At 39.1% G+C, this 19,120-nt stretch overlaps 1 protein-coding gene and 1 long non-coding RNA gene across 6 annotated transcripts in view; one reads left to right on the top strand and one right to left on the bottom strand.

Annotated features, from left to right (window-relative positions):
• clstn2a (calsyntenin 2a) overlaps positions 1-19,120 on the top strand; it is a 453,983-nt gene that overhangs the window by 190,005 nt on the left and 244,858 nt on the right. For all 4 annotated transcript variants that reach the window (XM_069896652.1, XM_069896653.1, XM_069896654.1 and 1 more), the window contains exon 3: positions 15,101-15,223. In XM_069896652.1, coding sequence (XP_069752753.1) covers positions 15,101-15,223 — 123 coding nt within the window. The remainder of the gene's footprint in view (positions 1-15,100; positions 15,224-19,120) is intronic.
• Positions 1,300-19,114, bottom strand: LOC138742364 (uncharacterized). 2 transcript variants are annotated; one of them, XR_011344112.1, is made up of 4 exons: positions 19,052-19,114; positions 4,955-5,075; positions 1,846-1,991; positions 1,300-1,726 (listed from the first exon to the last, which is right to left on the bottom strand). It is a non-coding gene; the product is annotated as an uncharacterized lncRNA (long non-coding RNA). The 2 variants fall into 2 exon arrangements; XR_011344111.1 differs by lacking the exon at positions 1,846-1,991 and having other exon boundaries at positions 1,301-1,726.

Here is a 19,120-nt window from a genome sequence, read left to right as displayed (position 1 = left end):
GAGGGTGAATTGTATCAAAATGAACATCTTTCCTCGAATTCAATACTTATTTCAATCCCTCCCTATTATTATTCCTAATTTTTTTAAAGACATAAATAAAATCATCATAAAGTTTTTTGTGGAAAGGCAAGATGTCCAGGATTTCCATTGAATAACTTATTTAGAGGATATGGGTTAGATTCTGAAGAAATATTATATAAATGGAATGAAGTCTTATTGATAGTGAAATCAGATACACCAATGCTATGGCATTTGATGGGAATTTGGCTTAAGGCGCATAAATTAGTAGGAGTGAAAGGATATGGTTTGGCTAATATGCTGATAGTACAAAACAGATTGATACCCTTTAAAATGAATAATAAATCTTTTATAGAATGGTCAAAAAATTTGGTTCGATTAAAACAATGGTTTTCAAACTTTTTTCTTTCCACTCATGTACCACCTTAAGCAATCCCTTACTAATCACAGAACACCTATGGCATATGGATTGCTTAAGGTTGAATGTAAGTTTGGGGTGGGGAGTTGAAAACTACTGATGTCAAGGATATGATTTCATTTTTAAAGTTTTTAATTTTTTTTTAAACTTCTCTATTCAAGGCATCCTCAGATATTTTAATGTTAAGTGTGCAATCCATTCCTTAAGGATAACAGTTAAAAGTGACATATGGGGGAAAAAAAAGAGGGCCTAAAATTTTCTCACCTTCTTTGTCCCTGGAGGGTGATGTTAAAAACCATTCCTGAGGCTGTCTCAGCTAACTGTTGATTGAATTGAGATCCTTCTGATATATACTGGACAGCCCAATTGCACACCACGGGGTAAAATTACAGTGCAATCTATTATTGCAGCCTTGTCACATGCTGTGAATTGCAACTTTTCAAATTAAAACAGGATCCTGAAACTGTCACTTCAATTTCCTTCACTGTGACTGATGTTGTTGTCCTTGGAGAGGCCATGCAGATGAATTACTTCACTACCGAATCACTCAAACAAAAGCCCATTAAAGTAGTGCGGCTAGAATGTGATGTAGCTTTCATCACATTGTCACTGAAAAGGAGCTACAGACCATTAAACCTTTTTTTTTGTCTGATAGGCAAAGATTTCCAAATGTACATTTCACAAGTCAAATGATGATTGGAACAATTCAATGAGAGAGCTATCAAGATAAAAATAAAATGATGGCAACAGAAAATTTCATATGTATTTATTTTATGGAGATAAACAGGTTTTAAAGATAAATTATGGGAAGCAAGGAAAAATGTTTATGGGTATGCTAATTTTACAAGATTCACTTGAAACCTTAATGGAGATTCAAAAATTTAAATGATCCATGCAAAAGATATTTCATTTCAATTGTTTTATAATATTACTCTAATTCCAGTAATAGACTAAAGCCAACTCTGATAAGAACTGCAAAGAAGTATCTCATGATTTTTGACACTATTTTGTCTTTTTTGATAGAAATTGAAGAAGTATTTTTAATTTGTTTGCCTCTTTTTTTAACTAATTGCTACATAGTAACTTAGCTGCCTGTCTCTGTGGGGAAGAGCATGGAGTTGAGCAACAACCTTTCTTCAGCAAACAATCCAGCAATGGGCCTAAGCAAGGAGAGGCATGAAAATCCCATCATTTTTGATCTTCTTTAAAATGAAGAGAGATTCCAGTTGCTGCAACATCACTTTCTCCAACTGGGAAGAGACATTTCAAGGGGAGGGTCCATTCAGAAAACTGAAAAACAAACATGAACCTTTGAGTCTAACATTAGTGATGGATGAAGTACCAATGTTGAAAGATGGAATAAAATAACTCTTCAGTTAGGACAGGTTAAATAGAGTCTTACAACCTACCACTCCTCTTGGCTCTTCTTGAAGGCTATGATGATGATGTGAGTTCATTGATTTCAGATTTATTGTCATAGAACATACATGACATCACGTTCATGACATCACATGCATGACATCACATGCACCTCAGAGATTGCTTTTTCCTGTGGCTGGAGCAATTGGTAGTGCAAAATGTAAACTGTTCACCATGTAAAATTGTAAACAAATTAAAAACCTGTAAACAGATAATGTAAGCAAACTGACTGTGCAATACAGAGAGAATAAAGAAAGTCAATAAATTGCACAAGTAAATAAATTCCTGATTGAGTTTGTTGTTGAGGGGTCTGATGGTGGAAGGGTGGCTGCTGTTCCTGAACCTAGTGGTGTGAGTCTTGTGGCACCTATACCTTTTTCCTGATGGCAGCAGCGAGAACAGAGTGTGTGCTGGGTGGTGTGGGTCTTTGATTCCTGTGATGTCTTGGGCTGTGTCCACTACCTTTTGCAAGGCTTTACGCTCAGGTGTATTGGGGTTCCCATACCAGTCCATGATGCAGCTGGTCAGCACTCTTTCCTCCAAATCTGTGTAGAAATTTGCCAGGGTTTCTGGAGTCATACCAAACCTCTGCAAACTCCTGAAGAAGTAAAGCTGCTGACGTGCTTTCTTCTTGTTGCCATTGGTGTGTTGGGTCCAGGAAAGATCCTCCGACTTAGTGACACCTAACAACTTAAATTTGTCATATGTATGCAGTAATATATAGATCCACTGAAATTCTTGCTTGCTGCAGGTATACAAAATATGCTAACAATCTGGTCATAAATTTAAATTACCACTATGTGTTACAAGAGAAAAAAGATAATAAATATAAACATAAATAGCCACTGTTGCAATTGGTGTTTAAAAAAAAATGTGATATTATAGTATGCAGAATTTTGGTGGTCCTGGAGTTGTAATATAGTTATTAAAATCTTAGTATCTGTATACCTTCTTTTTGTGTCTTATCATAGCCTGAAAACACCTCATTATTGAATAGGATTCTAAATCTCACACAGTGCCATGGCGTTGACTTTGGGTTCATTCCTCAACTGAAAACTCTCCCCTATTAGTATTCAGAATTTAATGCTGATTGCAGAGTAGGATTCCCTCAGAGAATTGAGAGGCACGGTGAGGCAGGCTGATGGTCCCCCTTTCGCTGTGTCAGAGAAATGCAGTGATCACCTCCTGGAATGTGCTATCCAAGAAACAATCAACTTTGCTGATGGACAGTGATGGCGTTAGCTCTTGTTAATCTCCTAAACCCAAAACAATGAACCAAAGACACTGCCTTACTTTCTGTGCACTTATTTTTAAAAATTTTTATGTATAGAAATGTTGTAAGATGGTTATAAGATGAATATTTGCAGTTTGATGCTGCTGTAAATTTCATGACAATAAATTCGAATTCTAAATACCACTGGCCAAAGACCTCCAGTCAGCAAAACACTCCTTCATCATCACCATGTCTTTCCAGATGATGTTACTTCTTGGCTGACCTCGATCAGATAAACGGACTGAGCAAAATCAGTGGAGATTGAAAACAATGCCCATCATCTTATCAGCCACCTCTTCACTTAAGCTGATCTCATTTGAAACCTTATTACAATGTAATTTCAATTTTCCAAACTCCTTTTGCTTTCTTTGGCTCATTTTATGTTGCTCCATTGTCATCACTTTCTTCACTTGCTGTGTCCTATTTTTTTCACAGTGTGCACGAATTCTTTTCTTAAATACCAGAATAGCATATCTTTTCTCACTGCACCAACTCACCAAAACCACAGGTCTCAGTTGCAAGCCATGACTGTTGCCAGTGAGTATAATGTGGTTGATTTGTTGGGCCGAAGATTAAGTCACATGGGATTGGTTCAGAAGATTAAGTCATGTGGAATTGGTCCAGAAGATAAATCACATGGGATCGACAGCGAGTTAATAAGTTAAATACAAAATTAGTTTAGCCGGAGAAGACAGGGTGATGATGAAGGAGTGTTTTGCTGACTGGAGGTCTTTGGCCAGTGGTATTTAGAATTTGAATTTATTGTCATGAATTTTACAACAGCATCAAAGTGCAAATATTCATCTTATAACCATCTTACAACATTTCTATATCTATAAAAATTAAAAAAAATAATAGTGCACAGAAAGGAAGGCAGTGTCTTTGGTTCATGGATTATTCAGGAATCTGATGGCAGCATCTTTGTGCTGTTGAGCGCTTGTCTTTAGGCTTCTGTATCTCTTTCCTGATGACATCAGAGTGAAGAGGGCATGGCCTGGGTGGTGGGGGTCTTTGAGGATAGGGGCTGCTTTTTTTTAAAGACAGCGCCTCATGTAAATGTTCTCAATGGAGTGAGGTCTGGTGCCTGTGATATCACAGGTCGAGTTAACAACCCTCTGGAGTTTATTCTTGTCCTGAGAATTGGCACCTCCAGGCCAGACAGTGATGCAACCATCCAGAATGCTCTCCATGGTACATCGGTAGAAGTTTATGAGGGTCTTTGGTGACATATCAAATCTCCTCAGACACCTCGCAAAGTATAGCAAATGTTGAGCCTTCTTTGTGATTTCATCAACATGCAGGCTTCAGGACAGATCCTCGAGGATATTGACACCCACGTTCTTGACCCTCTCCACTACTGAGTCCACATGTCTAAGGCCATCAGGAAAGCAAAGCATGGATATGCCCAGAGCATATTCATAGTCACTTCCTGGACATGCAATGCATGTGGAAAGGCAATCAAGATATCACCATCACAAGATTGCACCATTTGCCTGTGGTGGTAATGTCATACTCCCAGATGGACTAAACAACTTCTACATGCATTTTGAGGTGAAAATTAATGTGGCAGTGAAGAAGACCACCTCTCTCCAAATAGTGGAGAGGTGACCAATGTGAAGAGAGTTAGGCAAGGTCAAGTTGTGGAAAGATGTTGAACTGGATAACATTCCCGGAAGAAAGCTCAGGGGATGAACGGCTCACTGACATCTTTAACATCTCCCTGAGAAGTGCCATGGTCTCAACATGCTTTAAAGTGCTACCATTGTCCCCACATTGAAGAAATCACCTATATCCTGCCTCAATGACTACTGCCCTGTTGTACTCACATCCATCGTCATGAAGTGCTTTGATAGGGTCGTCATGGCATATATCAAGCTCCTGCTGCTCTCGTCAGTGGATCCACTGCAGTTCGCATACAGATTCAACATTGCCACTGCCCTCACCCACCTGGAAAATAAGGACTCATATGTTCAAATGATTTTTGATGACTTCAGTTCAGCATTCAACACAATCATACTTCAGAACCTGATAAGGAAGGTGAGCCTGCTGGGTCTAAACACCTCCCTCGGCAATTGGATTCTTGACCTCCTGTCAGAAAGACCTCAAGGAATCCAGATCAGTAACAGCACTTCCAAGGCCATCACACTATGCATGCGGGGCACCACCAGGACTATATGCTGAATCCACTGCCCTTCACTCTGCTGACCCGTGACTGTGAAGCTAAACACAGCTTGAACTGCATCATCAAGTTCCCTGATGACGTGTCTGTGGTGGGCCTTTTTAGTAAGAATGAGAAGTCAGTGTACACAGATGAAGTGCAGTCACTAACAGACTGGGGCAGAGCCAACATCCTGTATCTGAACGTTAATAAAACAAAAGAGATGGTTGTCGACTTCAGGAGGATCCGGAGAGACCACACTCCAGTGACCATTGACAGCTCCACCATTGAGTTCTTCAAGAGTATCAAGTTCCTACGAGTGTACTTGGCGGAGAATCTCACCTGGTCACTTAACACCAGCTCCATAGCCAAGAAAGCCCAGCAGCACCTCTACTTCCTGCAAAGGCTGAGGAAAGTTATTTCCCACCCTCCATCCTCACTACAATTTACAGAATCGAGGACATCTGTTCAACTGCATTACTGCCCTGTTTGGATGCTGTACCACCTCAAACTATCCTTTAGAGGATAGTGAAGTCAGGGGAAAAGATCATTGGGGGCTCTCTTCCTACATAAAGGACATCTACAACACTCGAGGCAGACAAAAGGCAATAAATATTGAGAAGGAATTCACACACCCCTCATATATAAACTTTTTATTTCACTTCTGTCTTTCACTACTGTAGCACTCAGGCCCTTTCATCCAGATTGGGCAACAGTTGATTTTTCCACTAAGCCATCAGGCTTCTGAATTCCCAGAGCTTATGCAGATAGGGTTCCGTGGACTTTTACTGTATACGTCTTAATATTTTAATGTATTTAACTTCTATTCTAACATATTTATATAAATATGCTCCATGGTCCTGTAGGATCACCATCTTGTCCTTACCATGCGAGCAAGCATGCTATGAACGATAAATAAAGATGACTTGGTTTGACAATCATCTCTGGTTTTGGTGACGTTGAGCACAAGGTTGTTACCGTTACACCATTCAATTAGCTGATCTATCTCCCTCCTGTACGCTTCCTCATTGCTATTTGTGATTCTGCCGACAACTGTGGTGTCATTAGCAAATGTGGATAGCATTGGAATTATGTCTGGCCACACACAATGTATAATGAATAGATCAGTGGTCTCAGCATGCATCCTTGGGGTGCTCCTGTGTTGATGATCAGTGAGGAGGAAATGTTTCCAATTTGTACTTACTAAAAATCAGAGATCCAGTGGCAGAGGGGGGTTCCAAGGCCCAGAGTTTGTAGTTTCTTGACCAGCACTGAGAGAATAGTGGTATTGAAGGCCGAGCTGTAGTTGATGAAGAGCATCAGTATGTATGAATTGCTGTTTTCAAGGTAATCCTGAGCTGAGTGGAGAGCCAGAGATATTACATCTGCTGTGGAGCAATTGTGCTGATGGGTGAATTGCAGATGGTCTAGATCTTTGCTTAGGTACATGTTAATTCTGGCCATGACCAGTCACTGAAATCATTTCATCACAGTAGAAGTTAGTGCACTGGGCAATAGTTGTTGAGGCAGCTCACACTACTCTTCTTGGGTACCAGGATGATTGATGCCCTTTTGAAGCAGGGATCTACAAGGATCAATTCTGGGATCTCTGCTGTTTCTAATATGTGTAAATGATTTGGATGGAAATGTGGTCTTATTAGTAAGTTTGCATGCAACAAAGTTCAAATGTTCTAAGTTAAAATTCATTATCAGAGTACGTACATGACATCACATTACAACCCTGAGATTCTTTTTCCTGCAAACCAGGGAGCATTTGTACTTATCAATAGTGCAAACTGTACTCAAGAAAAAATGTAAAAACTGATGGTGCAAATATAGAAAAGAAATTCTGTATTTATATATTCAGTTAAGAGCCTGAAAATTAGTCCCTGATTGAGCCTGATGATGAAGGGTAGCAACTGAACATGGTGGTATGAATCTTGTGGCACCTAATACCTCTTTCCTGATGGCAGCAGCGAGAACAGAGCATGTCCTGAGTGGTATGGATCCTCGATGATTCCTGCTGCTCCCTGATAGCAGCGTTCCATGTAAGTGTTCTCAGTGGTGGGGAGAGATTTGCCTGGCATGTACTGGTTGTGACCATTACCTTTTGCAGGGCTATCTGCAGAAAAATTGGTGGAGCTGTGGATCGTGAGGAAGGGACATTATCAAAGCATATAGAATAGTTGGAAACTTGGCCAGAGAAACCAAATGGAGTTTAAACTGGACAAGTGTGAGGTGATGCATCTTAGGAGGTCAAATGCAAGAGGAATGCATGCTGTTAATTGCAGAATGTTTTGGTGCATTCATATACAAAGGGATCTTGGGGTTGTGATAGTACAGATTATTTTTTTTACAGCCCTCCATCCACCCCAGGGTCAGTTCTCAAAGAAGGGGTGAATGTGATAGTACAGATTCTATCACCAATGTGTGTATATACAGATTGTAGTGTAGGATGACTGTGATTGGCTGAGAGTGTAGCTACACCTACTGGCAGGTCTTAAAGGATTGCTCCTAGCCAGACCAGATCATTCTGGACTGGTCGACCTACATGTGATATGCCCCATTCTTTTAGTTAATAAAAGCCTTGGTTTGGATCAACAAGTCTTTGGTTCTTTCGACGCCCTCTACAGGGGTGCAAATATATATTGCCCAGAAAGTGGCAACAAAAATGAATAGGGTGACAAACATGCTTGCTTTAATCAGTCCCTCCAAAATGATCATGCCTTCCTTGTTCATCAACTATACCCATGTAGCCTCACTGGTCAACCCAGTGGTCAATGGTCACCTCTGACCATTTCCATGATATCCTCCTTAACAAATTACACAACATCCCCTCCTCTAACTCTAACCCCCTCCTCTTTTGAAAATTTCATTTATAGTTTTACAGACTCGTATTAACCAAGTGTTATAGGGGAACAATCCTTCCCTTTTACAGGTCATTGTTTGCCTCCTCACTTCTGTCTTCTCTAAAGCAAATATAGAATTCAAAGTCAGAGTTTATTGTCATGAAATTTGTAATTTTATGGCAGTATTATAGGTGCAAATGTTGCTATAAATTACATTTAAAAAAAAAATAGGTGCCAAAAGAAGAGAAAGGGAGGTTGTGTCTGCGGTTCATTGTCCATTCAGAAATCTGAATGCTGAGGAAAAGAAACTGTTTTTGTTCATCTTCAGGCTCCTGCACATCCTTCCTGCAGGTAGCAGTGTGAAGAGGGTATGGCCTGGGTGGTGAGGGCCTTTGAGGATAGAAGCTGCTTTTTTGACACTGTCTCTTCTAGAATGTCCTCGATGGAGTGGAATGATGCTCAGGGTGGTACTAGCCGAGTTCATAACTCTCTTGAGCTGCCGGTCCTGCCCTTCTCTTAACCAGGTTCCCATAATGGCTAGCATTATCAGGATTTAAAGTAGGTGCAATTTAAACCATCTGTCCTTCCTCACTCCCTGCCTTTCTCCTGCCTAATAAACTTGCTCTCATCACCTTCCATATCAACTTCAGAAGAGTCAAATCAAGTCAAGTTATTTTTTGTTGTCTGATTGTACAAGTACACCCTAACAAAACAGATTTCTCTGATCTTCAGTGTAAAACATGCAGACGCACAACCAGATATAACACACAAATTGACAAAAAAAGACATATGTAAGACAACTATTTTATCTGTACAAATAAATAAAGAATTATTGTTTTGTACATATGAGAGTTTTGGATGGTCAGTGTGAGCAGAGCCTTTGGTCGTTCAGCATTCTCCTCTGCTTGTGGGATGAAGCTGTTCCTCACCCTGGTGGTGCTGGCTCTGATACTCCTGCATCTCTTCCTCAACTGGAGCAGCTGCAAGATGCTCTGTGCAGGGTGGAAGGGATCCTCAATGATTTTGTGCACCCTCTCCAGACAACAATCCCGGTAGATCAAGTCAATGGTGGGAAGGGATGCTCCAGTGATCCTCTCTGCCACTCTTATGGTCCTATGGATTAACTTCTGATCCATTTCTCTGCAGCAACCATACCACACTATAATGCAGCCAGTTAGAATGCTCTTGATAGAGCTCCAAAAGTGGTGTTCAGCCTCAGTGTTTGCTTAATAATCCAAGGGGTTTACTAATAAAAAAAATGTTGCACTCAGTTTGTTAATCTCGGAATTGTGTGTCTGAATTCCATCTAATGGTGCTAAACAAAATTGATGGTATGTTTTAAGTAGCTTTGGCTGTTTCGACTAGATTTGGTTATTCCAGTTTGGGATTACTTGGGGCCACAACAATGCAATAAAAATGAATTATTTTTCATTCTTTTCCTACTTACACATTGTTAGCAAACTACGTTGATTTGAATGATTAAGATGCATTATTTTAAAAGTGCGATGACAAGATATACAGGTGGAGATGTGAGCTAGTACATAAAAGAAACAGAATTTACTTTTGCCTCACAACTTCATTGTTAAATTTTATTATTTTGTAAGGGACTGAGAAAGATCTGAAGCATTTTCTATCATATATAAGTTAGATTTGTATGGCATAAACCGTGGTTTTAATTAATTTCGTGGGTGGCTATTTGCAACTATTTTCCCCGACCAATCACTCCTACTTCAACATATCAAGCCTCAAATGTACTCCATTAGTGCTCAAAGTCATTTCAGGAAAAATGTTTTGAATCTAAAGCACAGGATTATTCCATACTTGACCAATCATACATTTATCATTCGAACAGCATCTTCAATCATGGATTAGCAAGGCTATAAATATTGTATGAAGGGCTGACGGTGAGCAAAATTCAAAGCAATGATTCCTGATTTAATTAATTAACAAAAAAAACCTAAAATGTCAATGGTGGAATCTTATTAAATGCTATCAGCTATGTAGTTGGATTAGATGGCCAACAGTTTGTTTGAGAGTTGGACTAACAATTTGGATTAACAATTTGACATATATCTCACTATTCTTTGGGCAGAATGAACTATTTGTTTTCTTAATTTTCCTGGTGATTGTATTAAAACTGCAGTAAAATGTGTAAATTTTTTTGAATTTGTTGAATTAATTTCTATGTGGACTGTAAGAGAGGTAACTCAGGCAGCACTGGTTTCACAAATCGTGAAAAAGCAATGAATTAAAAGTGTTGTACATTGGAGATAAAGGGAGATGCTGAAAAACCCAGCAATTCAGGCAGCGCCTATGCAGAAAGAAATAGAGCGACTAACACCAAAAATTACAAATGAAAGTTGTAGAGAGGTGGACAATAAAGGTCTGTGATAAAATGGAACTTAAGATAGACTGAATGAAGCAAATGGTGCTCAGTGACAGAAGATGGTGAATACTTTTCAGTCAGGGCTAATCCAACAAGGGGAGATCAAATTGAAAACAAATCCAATCCGAGGAGAAGGGAAAACTGTATGCTTGAACTGTGAGTACAAACCATTGCAGTTACTGTATTGGAAATCAAATTTGATTGAGAATGCTGGAAATAGTTAACAGTTTGAAAATGCAGATAGAATGACAGGTTGGTGGCCCATCATCAGATTCATCAGTTCTGATACAAATAAGGAGGAAGCAGGACAATGGGATTGAGATGAAAAATGCATCTGCCATGATTTGAAAGCCAGAGCACACTCAAACGGCCAAATGGCCTAATTCTGCTCCTTCATCTTGTAGTCTCCTGGAAGGGCTGACTATCTAAAAATGATAAATTTAGGGTTGCATCCTGAGGGCTGCACTATGTTTAGATGGGGTTTGAGATGTTCTTCTCAAGCTTACATTGAACTTCAATGTAAGAGCCCAAAGACATGGAAACCAAAGTAAGGGGAGTGGGGGTCAAAGGGATGAGATCAAAAGTGTGGGGAATGGAGCTGATGCAGCTGAGAACCAAAAATGGTAGAGAGAAGCCAGGATTAGAAAATCTGATTACAGCTCAAAAGCCGGGGTAGTGGAACAATGAAACCGAGTTCTTGCAGGAACAGGATGTGAGGAGTTACTTGAGTCTTTAGGCTTGGATATATGTTGGCCACTAATTTATTCCCTGAGGTGAATTTAAGATCATTGAGGAAGCAAAAGAAGAGTCATTGGATAATGCGACAGTGAGGGTAGTGTGACAATTAGTAGCCAAAATGTTCATGGGCAGGTAGCAGCAACAGTACCGTCATCAATGTATTGAAAAAAAAATATGAGAGAGGACTAAAGTGTTACTGATTTTACCTGAACCACATAGGGACAGACAAGGAGGACCTTTAATTCTATCTTTAACTTGGAGAAAGGAGAAGTTGAACAAACAAGACATGTTTAGCCAGGAATGAGGGTGGTGTTGGAGGGGAACTGTTTGATCCTCTGCTCAAGTAAGAGGTAAAGGAGCCTCAGACTATGTTGGTGTGCAAGGTAAAACTGATGTTTAAACATTTAGAAGAATGAAAGGTGATTTCATTAAAATCTGCAAATTACCAATTAAGTTTGTGGGGGTGGGGTGTGTGGGGATGATGTTTAGTTTGATCGGGCCTCTAGTCGCAGGAATCACAATCTCAAGATAAGGCATTGGTCATTCAGAATTGAGAAGTGATGTCTTCATTCCAGAGGATAGTAAATCTTCACAATTTCCCACCTTTAGGACAATGAAGCCCAGTCTCTGATTATATTCAAGATGGAAATCAATATTTAAAAAAAATACTAAAGGCATCAAAGGTTGTAGAGTTAGTACAGGAAAATTATGCTGAGGTAAAATATTAGCCACGATTTTATTGAATGTTGAAGCAAACACTTGAGGATAAATGGTCATTTCCTTCTTTTACCTACATATCATTTTTCTATTTTCAAATTCTAATTCTATTCTTTCTGTTCAGAATATTTTAAATATTCAGCACAAAAGATGACATTGCTATATTTGATGTTGTGATGCCTGTATCTGGGAAAATGTCAGAATTCATTATTGCTACAACTGTCCCCCATTTGTTTAAGTTTGTTAAATTATGTCAAAATAATGGAGTATTAATTAATTAATAATGTTTATGTTTTTAGAACCATAGTATCTGCATGTTTAGCGCTGCTTTATAATGGTGGTATTTTCCACATAACTAATCCTTAATGAAATAGAGAACAAGGAACTGTTAATAGCTTTTGTTTCTGTTTGGATGCAAAGAAACTCTTCAGTTGAATATTTTGTTTTTGTAATTAGTCCCAAGTGAGGCTTAATTGTATTGTCAGCAACTGAATGTTAATTTAATGTTCAATTCTATCTATTATCTAGCAGTTTGAGTTTATCAATGAAATTAATGATGTGTAAAACAATCAATCTTGAAGTATGCAACAGGGCTGTATTCACCAGGAATGAATGTGCAAAACAAATTGGTAATGGCAAAATTTGTGAAATATCTTGACACTTTAAGGCACTTTAAGGCATATTTTGCCACTTTAAGGTTTGATTCTGATAGGGTAATATCAAAACTTAGAGTAATTACTTCGTTGTTGAAATTTTATTTGAGCAAGAACACAGTTTACTAGATCTAATTGGCTTACCATTAAAAAAATAGTTGTTCAACTGAACATATTTCTTCAATTTGGATAACTTGTTAGTCTTAAGGGACAACTAAGTATATATCTAGAGAATTAGAATTAGATTTACCTTGGGTAAAAGTGCAATTGAAATAAAAATTGAATTGATCAGAATGCTATTAAAACTGGAATAAACTTCAATCCCTGAATGTTGCAAATCCATATTACAGCCACTCTGGCTGGCAGAATCTAAATAGTCAGCATGGTTTTGTTTGCGGCACGTTATGGCTTAGAAATTTGATTTGAGTTTTTGGGAAGGAGATGAAGGCGACTGATGAGGGTAGAGTGATGGATGTTGTCTACATTGACTTAAGTGAGGACACTCAGGGTGATGCATCATCAATTACTCGGGAGACTATTGTGGACAAACAAATAGGCTTTAATTCACTTGAGAAAATAGCATATCCCTACTGTTCGGTTGTCCTGCATGAGTTGCAGGGGATTGTGGAACAATGGCCTTTATACAGGAGCCTGTGGGGTGGGACCACAGGGAGTACAACTGGCCAATAGGTATGCTTAACCAGATAATTATACATTACCGTGGTTTACCACACAGGGTGATCCAGAAGTTAAAGATGTGTGGGATCATGGATTAGCAAGGCTATAAATATTGCATGAAGGGAAAACCATTGCATGGTTTGGATTTGGAAGATAGAGGGAAGTGATGGAAATGTGTTATTGTGGCTGGAGGTGGTGTTCAACAATGATCAGTGTTGGGAAACCTGTTATTTGTGATATATACAAATGACATGTATGAAAAAGTAGGTGGATGAATTGGTAAGTTTGCAGTTACCAAAAATGATGGAGTTGTGGGTTGTGTAAAAGGATCTCAAAGATACAAATGACAATAGATCAGTTATAGAAATGGATAGTGACATGGGGTTCAATCTGGACAATGTGAGGTGTTGCATTTTGCATCTCAATTGTATGGGGAAAATATACAGTTAATCGCAGGACTCTTAAAAGTATTGAAGTACAGAGGGATCTGGGTGTCCAAGTCCATAGCTTCTTGAAAGTGACCACACAAGTAGTCAGTAAGAAGGTGTGTAGAGTGCTGCCTTCCATCAGCGCTGTCTCCGCTCCATCCTCAACATTCATTGGAATGACTTCATCACCAATATCGAAGTACTCGAGCTGGCAGAGTCCGCAAGCATCAAATCCATGCTGTTGAAGACCCACTGCGCTGGGTGGGTCACGTCTCCAGAATGGAGGACCATCGCCTTCCCAAGATCGTGTTCTATGGCGAGCTCTCCATTGGCCACCGAAACGGAGGTGCACCAAAGAAGAGATACAAGGACTGCTTAAAGAAATCTCTTGGTGCCTGCCACATTGACCACCGCCAGTGGGCTAATATCGCCTCCAACCGTGCATCTTTGCACCTCACAGTTTGGCGGGTAGCAACCTCCTTTGAAGAAGACCGCAGAGCCCATCTCACTGACAAAAGACAAAGGAGGAAAAACCCAACACCCAACCCCAACCAACCAATTTTCCCTTGCAACCGTGCCTGCCTGTCCCGCATCGGACTTGTCAGTCAACAACAAGCCTGCAGCAGACGTGGACATACCCCTCCATAAATCTTCGTCCGCGAAGCCAAGCCAAAGAAGAAGAAGAGAAGGGAAGTATAGAATGTGGAAGCTATATAAAACTTTGGTTAGGCCACACTTTGAATACTGAGTTCAATTCTGTTTACCCAATTACAGGAAGGATATGGAGGGTTTATAAAATGTATAGGTTTTAAGAAACTTGGGTGAACTTCACTGGAATGTCAGAGAGGACAATAAAAAATCTAAAAATCAGAGCCTGATAAAAATCTATGACATTTTGAGGGGCACAGATAAAGAATGTTTTCCCAAGATAAAAATGTTGTGTACAAAGGACATGTGCTTAAAGTGAAGGGATGGGATAAGTTTACAGAGGTGTTGCAGGAAAAGTTTTCTCCATAGAAAGTGGTGGGTTCATGGAACAGGTTGCCAGGAATAGTGGTGGAAGAGATAGAATCAAAATATTTAAGAGACTTCCAGATAGACACATGATTAGAGGGATAGATAACATGAGCAGCATTTTAGTTCAGTTTGTGAGCTGAAGGACCTGTCCATATGCCATACTGTTCTATATTTTATGAAATGAAGTAAGACAAAAGAAGAAAGGAGTGTGGTTTTGCTGTTTTCTGGCAGGGCATTCCTCGTATCCAGTCAACACCATTGTGATGCAAGTATTGCATTTGTATGATTTATTTTGATATAATCAAATTCATAACTGACACCACGTTTTGCTTATTGTCCTTTCTTCAGTGAACAAGCACAAGCCGTGGATTGAGACATCCTACCATGGTGTGATAACAGAGAACAATGACACTGTCTTTCTGGACCCACCACTGGTTGCACTGGACAAGGATGCACCAGTGCGCTATGCCGGTGAGTTGAGTTGCCATAAGTCATCCCTAAGGCTGAAAATGATGCATATTTCGTTATGTCTCTGAGACTGTGACATCAATGAGTCCTTTTCCTCTGCAGATTCGTTTAGATATCGTGTAATGACATATAATTTTTGAGACATTTCCACCTTCAATTTGAATGGATCAAATTGATCTGCAAATTTTTTGGGCAGCTATTTTAAAATGAAATAAACATACTTACTAACAAAGAATTTTTTTTTCCAGTGTGGTAGAAATGTGCTTGGGGAAATTCAACAGAGCTTACTCATTTATGTATATCTGCATTTGATGTATCATTGGAAGATCTTTGCTTCAATGCCTTTGTGATTGTGGCAGTTACACTATTTGCATAGTCATTGCAAAAGATGAGATTGATGCTTTAAGAAAATAACTTGAAATTCACTGAAAGAGATGGCTTATATCTAACTTGACAGCTATTTGATAAAAGTGAAATAATTGCAATTGGTGATTGCATCAATAATAATTTAGACTTTTTAGACTCTTAATAGGTTAACTGATACCTTTGACATCAGGGTCATGAAGGTAGATGAGTTTTATAGAACCTTTTGATTTTCAATGACATTACAGTCTTGTGCTTTACAATGTAATTGATGTAAGTTCTGTTGATAGGATTCTGATGCCAGTATTTGCAAAGTACTTTTTAATTTTTACCTTCATGCCATGGCATTTCATGTAAGCTGAGGGAATGGGTTTCTGAATTGACCCTTGAATTGGTGGCTGCAACATGCTAGTATATTCAAGCTTTATTGACATCCAGTGCCATGTTTTGACACAGTGCCATATATTTTAGGTGATTGATCATGTGAGGACCTGCAACTTTTCTCACTTGCTAACTTTAATTAATGAGTGATTACGACATCATTAAGAGAAAAAAAATAAAGGATCCCTTGGTTTTTTTGCACGGTGAAGAAAACCGAAGGAATAATTTTATTTAATTATTTTTCCTGTAGTGTATTGGAGATGTTTTTTTAAAAAAAAGTAACCGAAGAAGATAGTTTTGTTGAGCTTTTTTGTATAAATTATTTTTCTGTAGGGTAATTGTTCTAATTGGCTTTTGTCATCAGTGAGCCATCATATCTTCTTTCTTCTTCTTTGGCTTGGCTTCGCGGAAGAAGATTTATGGAGGGGGTAAATGTCCACGTCAGCTGCAGGCTCGTTTGTGGCTGACAAGTCCGATGCGGGACAGGCAGACACGGTTGCAGGGGAAAATTGGTTGGTTGGGGTTGGGTGTTGGGTTTTTCATATAAACTGTTATTTTATAACATGACTGAGTGCTCTTTCATTTACTAGCCATCTTCACTGCTTTGTACTATGATGTTTTTTGGAGTTAACTAATTTTAGAGTTAAGTAAGAATGTTGCATCATTAATAGTTTAATAAAAGCTATTATTTTGAATTTGCCATTGTCTGGTGAATTTTCCATTGCTGTTCCTATGTTAGTACTAACAAAAACCTTTTAGACCCAAACATAATTAAAACGGTTGTTAGTGCATAATATAATAGAAGACCTTGCTTAGGGCTAAATACATTTACTATGCTTGGAACTGTTTACTGATCATAGATCCACCTTCAGTGCTATAGATCTTCAACTTCCTGTCAGGCAAACAGCAATCAACGAAGATGGGAAGCAACATTTCTTGACTTTACTCCCTCCATGCCCACAGTTGCAAAGCCTAGTATAACTCTGACTCCATAAGTTTGCTGATGACACCACAGTTGTTGGCTGGATATCAGATAACAATGAAATGGAATACAGGAAGACTATTGAGAGTTCAGTTGCCTGATGCCAAGATAACAACCTCTCAATGTCAATAAGTCAAAGGAGCTAATCATAGACTTAGGAGAGGTGGGAGGGTGTGAAGCCCGCTCCTTTGAAAAGATCAATGGCACTGGTGGAGACAGTAGAAAGGTTCAGATTCTTGGAATAAGCATCTGTAATGATCTGACCTGGACATAGACCAAACAGGTTGACATGACAGTGAGCGCTCCAGCACCTTGACTTCCTTGGAAGGCTGAAGAAGTTTGGCATGTCCCTTAACAACTTTTACAGATGCATCACCGAAGGAATCTTCACTGTATGCATCACAGTGTGGTACAGAAACTGGTTCACTCACAATTGGTAGAAGCTCCAGAAGGTGGTAAATGCAAGTCAGAACATCACTTCCTTTCCTCCATCAACACCCTCTACTCTTCCTACTGCTTCAGAAAGTTAGCCAACATATTGAAAGATCTAACCCATTCTAGACACTCCCTCTTATCATTAGATTCAAGAGCGTGAGATTGCACACCAACAGACTGAAAATCAGTTTCTTCTCTGCAGCCAACAGGGTCCTGAAGAAACCCCAAAATAGTGATGTCATGCTTCTTTTACTATGTTCTATCTGACCTTTCTCTGCAACACTACACACTGTAATGTGCTAACTGACCTTTAACTGTAACACTGCACATTGTAATATGCTAACTGACTGTTCACTGAAACATGACAAACTGTAATGTGCTTTTGCTCTTTTCCTTTGTGCTACTATATGCACGTTAAAACTGATTTGCTAGACTACACACAAAACCGAACACTTTTCATTGTACCAGCTTGAATTTGAGAAAGTGAAGGAACGTATTTTCACAATTTTCACAATTGAGAAACCATTCATCATCAAGCCCAGCTAAATGGATATTAGCAAGAACATTTGCAGATTATGGTGTCGAGAGCAATACACATAAGTGCAGACAAGTGCTGGAGAAACTCAGCAGGTCACGCAGCATTCATTGGAAGCTTTAAGTGACCTTTAAGTTCCTTTCGATGCTGTGTGGCTTGCTGAATTTTATGTGTATTTCTTTGTGTATTTCACCAGCCCAGATAAAGCTTGATCCATAATTATTTATTATGAGGTCAGAGCTTTAAATCTGGTATTTCCAGGAAATGAACATTTCTCCAATGTGAGAACAGAAGCAGAATTTTTTTTTTCCATCTTTGACACCAGTCTACAGACACTGAACATGTTCAACTGAAATTCTGTGGCATTTTAGTGGAAAATAACAAAGTGTTTCTTTTTATATCTTGGAATTGAGAACTTGGCTTGCATCTCCACCAAAGCTTTCAGCCTTCACACATTAGTGTCTTAAGAACATAAGAAATAAGAGCAAGAGTGGGCCATCCCACCTGTCGAGCCTGCCCTGCTATTCAATGAGATCATGGCTGATCTGATGATAGACTCATCCCAACCTTTTCCCCATATCTCTTAAAATTTCTCTGCTTGGTAAAAATCTATCCAGCTTTGTCTTAAATATATTCACTGAGGTGGCCTCTACTGCTTCAATGGGCAGCAAATTCCATACATTCACCACCCTCTTGGAAAAGCAGTTTCTCCTCATCTCTATCCTAAATCTACTACCATGGATCTTGAGGCTATATCCCTTAGTTCTACTCTCCACTCCCAATAGGAGCAACATATTTACCTCTACCTTATCTACGCCTTTCATAATTTTGTATGTTTCAATAATATCCCTTTCATTCTTCTAAATTCCTGCGAGTACAGCCCCAGTTGAATCAATCTCTCATGTCACTTCCCATGTGGCCATAATTTTGTTTGTCCATTTTGGGTCTTGTTTCCTATGGTTAGCTCATCAAAGTAGTTCTGCTCAATTGCAAATAAATAGAGAATGAGTTCCCATTTATATCGGACCTGCACACAGCAGTAAATAAAATATGCTTCTGAAATTAAATCATGAGAGAAAAATAACAACCAGTTTGTGCACATCATAATTCCATAAAGAGCAATTAAGTGACTAACCAACTTTCATGATGCCCACTTCACAGCATCACTGACTCTTTCAAATATATCTTGTTGCCTGGTACCTGT

This window comes from Narcine bancroftii, chromosome 9, assembly GCF_036971445.1.
Source record: "Narcine bancroftii isolate sNarBan1 chromosome 9, sNarBan1.hap1, whole genome shotgun sequence".
NCBI lineage: Eukaryota > Metazoa > Chordata > Chondrichthyes > Torpediniformes > Narcinidae > Narcine > Narcine bancroftii.
The sequence above is the reverse complement of the archived record's forward strand: the minus strand, read 5'-3'. Positions and strand labels throughout refer to the sequence as shown.